The sequence below is a fragment of the Pseudochaenichthys georgianus genome, chromosome 10, assembly GCF_902827115.2.
Source record: "Pseudochaenichthys georgianus chromosome 10, fPseGeo1.2, whole genome shotgun sequence".
Lineage (NCBI taxonomy): Eukaryota > Metazoa > Chordata > Actinopteri > Perciformes > Channichthyidae > Pseudochaenichthys > Pseudochaenichthys georgianus.
Window position 1 is genome coordinate 25,191,685 of NC_047512.1, and position 9,940 is coordinate 25,201,624.

At 39.8% G+C, this 9,940-nt stretch overlaps 1 protein-coding gene across 2 annotated transcripts; it reads right to left on the reverse strand.

Moving 5' to 3' along the window:
• Positions 1-75: 75 nt before the first annotated feature.
• plp1a (proteolipid protein 1a) lies at positions 76-7,808 on the reverse strand. Of its 2 annotated transcripts, none has more exons than XM_034093317.2 (7): positions 7,196-7,808; positions 5,080-5,266; positions 4,797-4,953; positions 4,303-4,471; positions 3,279-3,352; positions 2,761-2,826; positions 76-898 (listed from the first exon to the last, which is right to left on the reverse strand). In XM_034093317.2, the coding sequence occupies exons 1-7, from the start codon at positions 7,197-7,199 to the stop codon at positions 740-742; spliced, it is 816 nt and encodes a 271-aa protein (XP_033949208.1). In that variant the 5' UTR covers positions 7,200-7,808; the 3' UTR covers positions 76-739. The 2 variants fall into 2 exon arrangements, with proteins under 2 accessions (XP_033949208.1, XP_033949210.1); XM_034093319.2 differs by lacking the exon at positions 76-898 and adding an exon at positions 1,034-2,358 and having other exon boundaries at positions 7,196-7,804.
• Positions 7,809-9,940: the final 2,132 nt, after the last annotated feature.

Below are 9,940 nucleotides of genomic sequence, written 5' to 3' on the forward strand. Positions count from 1 at the left end.
GGTACTTTGTGCTCATGCCTTGAACATACATGAAAGTATGTGGCTTTAGAAATAGCTCTTACGTTTGGAAACCAAAAGCTTCAAAGCATTTAAAAACTAAAATAGGCCACTCAAATTAATCAGCGTACCTCATCTCGGTCCACTTTTCAACAGCCATTTCAAATGAAGTAAAAATGTTGCCTCTGTTTCCACTTAAAAGTAGCAGTGTTAAAATGAAGCCTTAGTATATGTCTTAGCAAGTTCTAAAAACACAGCTCTGAAAATATAATCCCCACACCCTCCTTGTTTGTATTTTCTTTACACAAGACCTTGATTGTGATTGAAAGACCAAGTATGTAGGGGGGGGGGAACCCTTGAGATGGTGAACAAAGTTTATTTCCTCTTCATTAAAAAGGATATCAAGCATGCACCGCATACTGTGAGGTCAAAACAAAAAACTAGCATGTATGCCTTTCAAACTACATCTCTGTCTTTAAGGAAATGTACACAAAGTATAGAGTCTATAGACTTTGTCAAATAGAGAATGTTATAAGAATAAAGTATTGAACAGTCAAGGCTCCTAACTGCATTTGTACAAAACTACTTTAGAAGTGAACACATCATTTAATTAAAACATTGAATTAATGAAGGGAATCAATTATCAAAGTGGTAAACTTCACTTGAATATGTCGTTATTTTATGAGCAGCTTAATTGTGATGGTCGTCGTGAAAAGCTCCTGCAGCAACACCAGCGGCGCAGTCAGGAGATATCAGCTGTGTTTGCAGGGTACGGGGAGCACAGTGTCCGCCCTCTGTCCCGCTGACGCCTCCCGTACAGATCGTAGCCTCTCCTCTCCTCACCGTGCCTCAGCTTCCTGTGGTACACCTGGTTCACAGCCAAGTGCAGGGAGAAGTGCACCTGTGGACACAAGAGGAGAGAATACAAACACCTTACAAAACACCTTGGCCCCTAGATATGGCAGAAAGCCAAGGCTGGAGCGCTAGTTAAACACATACACTACAAAACAAATCTTTTTAAAAAAAAAAGGCACTCTGCACATCATTTTCTTTTTATTATCAAATGTTACCAACACAAAAATAACCATCAAACAGCCAGCTGCCATTTGACAAATGCACCACTCACAGCTGGGTAAAGCTCACACCTAATAGAATAATCTTCTTATTATGCTGCACAAGGTTTTGTTAGAAATACCCAAAGTGTAAAAGTGGTAGTAGAAACATCTAAAGTAAGTAAACAAGATGTGTTATACAATAACTACAACAACATTCCTAAAGCATTGGAGACAAAACAAATCTTTATAAAAGTACCTCAGTCATGCAGTAAGAGCAGCGAGGGGATCACACCTCAACAATGTGCTTTAGGTCAAATAATACCAGGTCACTTGATAAATTAGCACCAAGTGCTTTTGCAATCTAATGAGAAACGATGAGAAACCATTTACGACCTTTCTAGATCAGAACCAAACAAGTATGTCCCTTTGTCCAAAAGGAACAATTCCAAATAATCTAAAATTCCTTCACTTTGAATCCATCACTTCAATTATTTGGAGGGAGGTGGGGGTCATGCAGTGTGTGTGTGTGTGTGTGTGCATCTCAGATGGGCTGCATTTAGGCTTCAGAGAGGTCTAACCCTCATTGTTTGCTGGACCCTCTCCCTTGACATGTAATATAACCCTGGGCAGAGAATCGGAGCGCAGGTGGTCCCCACAACTGGCTCCTTATTGGTTGGCTTTCAGAACGGCCATGACTTCATTGTTGAGGCTTTTCTCCAGCCCGTGAGAAAAGTCCTGAGGTCAGCGTGAGACTGCAAATGCATGCTCGTCTGCCACCATGACAACCAGATGTGAAGGATGGTAGTCATGGTAACATAATCCCTATTCTGTGCAACAGCTGCATTCTCGCAGCACATGTGTCGCAAATTGGTGGTTATTCCTTACACCTGTTAATTTATTAGTGATGTGTTATTTCTATTTTGAGAGCAACTGGAAGCAGGAATGAATTCTATTCTCAACAAGAAAAAAAGAGCAATAATTTACAAATATGTTGGTAACATAGCATAGGACATACTGAAATAAGATGTACTGCATTAAGGCAGTAGAAAAACATACAAGCATAGAAAAAAAATAACATTATTCCCAACAAGAAAAGTAAACATATAAAAACATTTCAAGAGTCCGTGACCACAGGCGGTTCTGTGCAGATGATGAGAAGAGGAGCATTGTTGCCGTCCCTTTACATCCCCATGTTGATAGTGAGGTAGTGAAAGAGCTGGTGAGACTAACACCGTGCACCCATGCCCTTTCTCCCCAGATACCGAAGAACCGCAAAGTTATAGGTGGTGGAGACAGTATAGGTTAGCTATGGAAGGAAAAGCAGAGAGAGGAGGTGTCAGAATATGGAAGAGTGACAAATCCAGAACATCCAGAAACCAGACATAAGAAAATATATGATTAACTGCTAATGGCAATAATTTGATAACAGATTTCATCCGTATAACGGCTTCTGTAATGGAGCATGCCGGTATAATGGGTGCTCCATTTGCCTGGCTGGAAAACCACCAGACATTACAGCACTATTATGATGTTTGTGTCAGCTGAGAAAGAGGAACAGAGAGCAATAGTACAAAAGTCATCACTCATGGAGGTCTGAGATGCCTCGCCGCCTACACTTTGAGCGTCACCGAGTCACATGAGTCATAACACTATTGTACCCTACTGTGGAAACAGACAAACGGGCCCCATCTGAGGAATAATCACTCACCAGAGCCAAGAGAGTAATGCCAGCACCAGCGAAGGCAGCAATGTAGAGGTCATAGGTCATCTGGTACTGATCGGAGATAAGAAAGCTGCATTAGTGGTGATGACATACATTCTTCAACGTGTCTTGACTCTGTGCTGCTTCGTGTGTGAGAAGAGGTTGCTTCAGACTGAACTGAGCAAGATTTTTAACAAAAGCATTTTGTATTTTCCTGCACAAGTCCATTTCTTTTTGTGTACAGTCAACGTTATATTTATAATTTTTATTTATTTATTTAAGCTTACTGTATTTATAGAGACTTTAACCACCATCAACCGTTTTGAAAATAATGATGTTACAGTTGTTTTTTTATATTTCTTATTGGACAATATTTATTTATGAAACGAAAAGCAAACAATGCAGAAGCTCTTTGAGATATTCAGTAAAGAGATATGATGCATAATAAAATAATAATTCTTTATTTCTTGTCAAGCAAATTGTAGAACATGACTGCAGAGCTTTTATTATTCCCGGGTCCTTACTTCTCTGGTTTTGCAAACATTGGAGAGAGTCATACCACAAGCTTTCCCTGGCACTGCGTTCCATGGCAGGAGACCTGTTAAAAATAACATTCATCTATTTATTTGATCTTTCAAACACAAAATACTGTCAAAGGACAATGTTGGCATATTTGTTTTCCAATATGACTAAAACCTAAAGACCTAAAAACCAACAACGCTACGTTTTTCATATTTTTTGAGGTATGCCTTGAGGCACTTAAATATGGAAATCTTTCAAGTTAAAACTATTTTCATTACCAGCTAGGCAAACTCTTTTTGTACCATATGATACAAGACATGTACTTCTTGGGCACTTTTTTTACAGCATCAGGATTGTTTATGTGGGATGAAGTGAAAAAGTAAAGCGCCCATGAACATGGTTAGGAACATGTCATCCACTGAAACAGAGTGGGTCATTGTATGGCTAGTTATTAGACACAATAAGGAGGTCAATGTTGAGCTTGCCCCCGCGACTCTAGAATGAAAGAACAATTATTGGCTGGATTGCGACAACATTTGTTCTGACGTCCATGGTGCACATGTCATGAATCCTCATTTGCTTTGATAATTTCCTAACTTATTCCTCTACTTCCACAATGAGAATAGCATTTTAGGATATTTTGGGGAAATCTCAAATTTAGGATATTGCCAAAACATTTCAAAAACGTTCTCAACTTTAAAATGTAACAAATAAGTTGGTCCAAGTTTTGATCTGCAAACCTAATGCCATTCCCATCAGCCTCAGCTGTTCTTTGTGCTAATTATAAGCAAATGTTAGCATGCTAATAGATTGTGAACATAATACCTGCCAAAGATAAGCATGTTAGCAATGTCATTGTGAGCATGTTAGCCTGCTTAGCTTAGCATTTTGAACATGTGTTGATGGAATATTCACAGTCAGTTAGTGAAAACAACTTTTTGGCATTGGTCTTTTCATGGGATTTATGAATATACACTTAGTGTGATAAGGCAGTCCAATAGGTTGCCATCAAAGTTGTCCTGTTACCGTATTGCCTTGCATCAACACAGAGCTGGTTGATACTCGCTGGGGTCTCAGTCAGAACATCAATGGTGTGGCAGGTGGCATCCATATTGTAGAAGAAGTAGACGGGCAGGGCCGAGAAGGCGAACACCAGCAGCCACAGCACGGCTAGTACGTAAGTCATTACTATAAACTGTGCAAAGAAGAAGAAGAAGAAGTAGAATAAACATTAGGTTGCATCATCATCTTGGTGAGTGTTTTTATGAGCATTGACTCACTAAGTGACCATTTTTTTTGATTAGCTTTTCTTATTATCTTACTCTGTGTTCTACTCCTCTTCTTCCAACCACTCAGCTTTTTTATCCCCACCCACTCAAACACACAATGTATGCTTATCTTTGCATGTCCCCAACGGTTTTTAGCAGCCTTAAGATTTTCAGCTCAGCACCCACCAGGGAGTGATATGTGTATTAATCCCATCCAATCCCCTTTAGTTGTCCCACTCTAGGCCCTCTCACCGAGGAGCTGAGGCAGCGGCCACACATAGTGCTCCTGAACTCTCCAAAGGTTTGCCTGGCAGCACTTGTGGTGTAGAAACCCTCCGCCAACAGCACGATGCAGTAGAGGAAGAAAAAGGAGGCCAAACCATAGATGAAATATTGGAAATATTGGATGCTGAAGAAAAAAGGAAAAAGAATGATTGTTACAAGAAGCTTAACCTTCTAAATACATACAAAGAAATCCCATGACAAGGTTACAAATGTCACTGTAATCATGGAAATGTATAGATTGACCACTCACATGTAGGCGAGGGTGATGTAGTCCTGCATGTTTCGAGCAAAGTACGTCTCGATGAGTCTTTCCGACTCGGTGAGTGCCTGGTGCCCACAACCGCAGAAGAGGGCAATGCCAGAGAAACATAGCAGTGTAGCGACCAGGGAGCAGTATGGCACCCCACCCAAACAGCGCATACAGCAATCATAGCAACCTGTCAAGACGCAGCACCATGAAATTCAATGCACATCATCAACGGATTCAATATGACACAGACTCTGTTTCTATTTTTGAGAGATCCCGGTCTCAGTTTTTTCCTTCACACTACTAAAACATGGATCTTTTTTACATGATGATTTTGTATTTATTTAGTCAATAAATAGTGTTTAAATGTCTTCCACAGCTTCTTAGAGCCCAAACTGACATACTCAATATCCTTGTTTTTTCCGAACTAGATACCCTAAGAGATGTTTGATAATAAATGCTATGAATTGATTATCAAAGTTGTTGGCAATTCAATGTTTGGCGATGTACAAATGAATTATTCAATATGTGTTTCTGTTATGCTGGATGATTCACAGAACTTGCTGCCAACTGTTTCCATAGTGACTGGTTCTTTGGAAAGTCGTTCCCATAAAAAAGGGGAGCACAATGAGTTGGAATTTCCAGAGAAAGATGAACCATATTAAAATGGTGTGAACACATGACATTCCATAGAATCAAGTTTAAGACAGAACATATTGGGATTGGTGCCTCAAAAATTAGGTTCTATACAAACACAAATATCTCCACAATTAGAAAACAAGATTTGAGTGAGATTTCATTGAAATGCTGAATTCATGTTTCTATGACACTGTTGCCTGAGCAGCAGCCGTTAACACTTTCATTCCCTTGGTAAAGCTGTGCACTCTCCCCTATAGTCATGTGATGTCTGAATGGATGCCAAAGGCCCAAGGGCATGGGGATGTATCTGCTCTGACCCCGGCTCGCACCCTGACTTCATTCACAGGCATGGAGAGTGTGAGAAAAGGGGGAGGATGGAGAGGAGAGACAAAGTGAAAGAGAGGCTGCTTTTGTGACTGCAGAGACAACCGTCTTTGTCCTAAGGCATCATGGGGATACAAGGGCCACCAATGTCATGCAAACAAAGGCCAGAGGCACCTCTTTGCTTGACACACACGAACACACACGCACACACTCAGAGACTTCCTTCTGGGGGAGACACAGGAACAAGAAAGTGATAGTGGGGAGCTGTCTGTGCTGGAAGAGGATGGAGAAAAGAAAATCTATAAACAAACAATGCAACTGTGTGCATGTGTGCCATTACATGCTTGGAAGCGTGCATCCACACAGACATGCACAATGGAAGCAGACAGACGGTTGGTACCATTACAGTAAACACAGATGGCAGGAGGGGCAAATAGATAGCTCTTTAATTGAACACTTCTATGTGTGGGTGTGTGTGAGGAAGAGAGAGAAACTGGGATCACTGTCATTCAGGTGGCATCACTGTAGCGTGGAAGAGGGAGTTTTGATAGATAACTGTGAGAAAACTAGCAAAAGGAATTTTTCAGTATTGTTATAGGGAAGGCAATTGTAGTGGGCAAATTACACTTTCTACTACGTGCACAAAAACCTGTGGTCATCATAATATCAAAAAGTAGCAGCATTCACATGAATCCAAACATTTCAGTCCAGCCAACATTGGCCCACATTCCTTGACACCTTGTACCAATTAACTAATTAATGACTTCACGAGGCGGAACAAAGAGCTGAAACAAAGCTGCACCCACTATGTCAATTGTGACTCAAATGAAAACACAGGCCTCGTTCTGGTTGAAAATGCAAAGTTGAGGCCAAGTTCAGCACTTTAAAAATTGAGAAAGATTGCGACCGAAAGCAAATGCGACAAGGCTCCTGTGAAAGTAGCCCTGCCATCTCAAGCATGACATAAATCTCTTGATATCAGTGCGGCATCAGCCGGTGAGTATGCGACCTCTAAACTGACAAAAAAGTAATGACTTCTGATGCCCTTTCACAGTCCCATTCATATCTGCGAGCAAATCACATGAAATAAAAAGCACATTTGATAATATGATGTAATGTGTCTGCTCAGAGTTAATACGTGGCCGGAGTTTCTTACCCATGTCTGGATGATGCGTTCGAGGACCTTTCGTCTACTGTTTGCTGCCTGCTCTGCAGCTGATCCGCTGATGATATGCGCAACTGGTCTCCGGCCCCCGGATATCAACCTCAACTCGCTTTCTATTCCAACAATGGACAGACCCACTGATGACTGCAAGGGCAATCTTAAAGAAACAATGTCTCTTTTCAATTAACTTCGTGGCGGAGAATAATGAGGAGGTCAAGGTTCTTACGCTTGCAGAAATGTTCTTAGTTCATTGTTGACGCACATTTGCACGTACAGAGAGCAACTTCATATGCAAATACAGAAGAGAGAACGAAAGAAACAACTTTTGTGAGTCAGCTATCCCAACTCTAGGACAAACAGTCCTTGGTTCTCAACGGCCTTTTGTTTTAAAGCCAAACCTACTTGCCTGATCAATACAACTTAATACAGCTAATGGATCATAGTCTTTAGGGAAGGATGACACTGTATGTCCATGACCAGTGAAGGTGGTCTGGCTAAAGTTTCACTTTCAATATAAACCTGTGGAAAGTCAGGTGATGCTCTCCAGACTAAGGAAAGTGTCATATATTCAGTACTGAACGTGCCAGATCCCAGCTAACAAAGCTGACATGCTTTATCATATCTCTTAAGTGGTATTTATTGCTGGAATGTTCATTTTATAAAATAAAGATTAAAGTGGCGTTTACAAACCATGAATATGTGGATTACTTGATTCAGATAGTGCCTATATAAGCCGGGGTAATTCTGAGCATCACTACAGTGAGATCCTTTGATAAGCATCACTGCTATTTTAACTAGACTGGATTGTTATGTCATATGGGATCATCCAACCCCTGATGGGTATCTCAGAAATAATTCACTGGCCATTTGGGTTGGTGCCAGCTGTTTTCTTTGTCCATGTCAGCTCATGAAACCCATAACCCACTATTAAATGTTCAGCTTTAGTAAAAAAAGAGAAACTGGATTTGATTAAGATGAGATGTTCTGTGAGCGGAGCAGAGCAGCATGCAGCAGAGAAGCATCACTGATCTCAGGTGACCCGACTGTGACAGAGTGAGAGATTGTCCTCTGATTCATCTACACACCCTCTGGCAAAATACCAGAAATAAACAGCAACATTTGGCTTTACCAGTGTCCAGCAGATGGCAGGCTTTCTCCTGCCACAGCATTTGTGAGTGTGGCAGACACATGAGGAGTTTAATCCCACAATACAAATTATATTTTGAGAAAAGTCAGTTTTGTCAGAAAGCTAATCAAAACATGTTGCTCCAAAAATACAGTCTGGAAGCATAGCTAGATATTTAATTTAACAGGTCAAAAATGTCTCTGTTGAACCACAAAAGTGTTTTTTCAAATTTGGAATATTAATGGATTTAATGTTTTAATGGAATCTGTTATTCCTTATGTCATTACACTTCTTTTATTTGAAGATTTATTTTGTAGCTCTTTTGTTTCTCTCTGTTAATGGAGTTGGTGTCACAGTACAACCTTATCAAATCATTTAGTTCCAAATGGTAAATGGACTGTACTTATATAACGCTTTATCCAGTCTTTAAGACTCCTCAAAGCGCTTTTACATGTCATTCACCCATTCACACCCATTCATACAGAGCAGTGTATGTTACATAGGAAATAACATGCATACACATTCACACACGCAACTCAGGGTTAAGTATCTTGCCCAAGGATACATCGACATGTTGACTGCATGGGCTGGGATCAAACCCACAACCTTCTGGTTGAAAGACGACCGCACTCCCTCGCAGCCACAGTCGCCCCTGCTTCAAGCCACTTGCTCAGAAATCCTCAGAGGAACACCACTCATGTTATACAAGCTTTGTTCTCCACTCTCCAGGTTGTTGTGAAGTGTGTTTTACAACTCTGGCCCACCTCTAACACAGGTATATCTTTAAATGATTGCTCAATAGTTTATGCTATAAAAAGAAAAACTTTTTTACTTTTAAATCCAGACTAAAGACTTTTCTTTTTGCCGCTGCTTTTAATTGAACTATTCACATCTTAAACTGCACTGTAACTTTTATCCATGTATTTTTTCTTTTAATGTTCATTTTATTATCTTTTCTTTTTAATGACTGATTTTAAATGCCATTTTCTTAATGTCTTTCGTTTTTTGTAAAAAATTGAACTTGCCTTGCCTATAAAGACAAAGCAAATATATTGTATTGTTAAAAGCTTAAACAATGAATCTACCCTCTTTGTGTAATTGTATTTTAAACACATTTTAACCTGATCCTAGTTTTGATATCTAAATTCTTCCCCTGCACACAAATGTAACCCATGAGATTAACTGCTTTCTATAGTATGATTTCTCTTGAAACATGTGTCATCAAAACGAAACTGTGGGGTTTTCTGTTTGGATTATAGCAGGTTTGTCTACTTTTCATTGGGTAAAATCCAGCACTGTGTTATGTGTGTCCCTCTGCCACCTCTCACCTGCACACAGCTGCGCCTCGCCTCCATTTCCTAATATGCAACATTTTATTAAAAAAATCGTTCGACATTAATATTTTCAAAGTACATAAAAGATTGCTTCACAATATTTTAATTAAACTACAGATAACTTGGTTGTAAAATGCTAACATTTTTTCATTATTATTATTATTAATATTATGATTTTCATTTAATTTCAAACCTTTATTTACCCAGGTGTATCCCATTGAGATCATTGATCTCTTTTTCAAGGGAGACCTGCTCAAGTAGGTTCCACATGAAACA

Coding starts and splice junctions, on each gene's coding strand:
- plp1a (XM_034093317.2), bottom strand. Junction 2,827..3,278: donor ATGTTTGCAAAACCAGAGAA/GTAAGGACCCGG, acceptor ATCTCCGATCAG/TACCAGATGACCTATGACCT. Junction 899..2,760: donor GCATTACTCTCTTGGCTCTG/GTGAGTGATTAT, acceptor TTGTGTCCACAG/GTGCACTTCTCCCTGCACTT.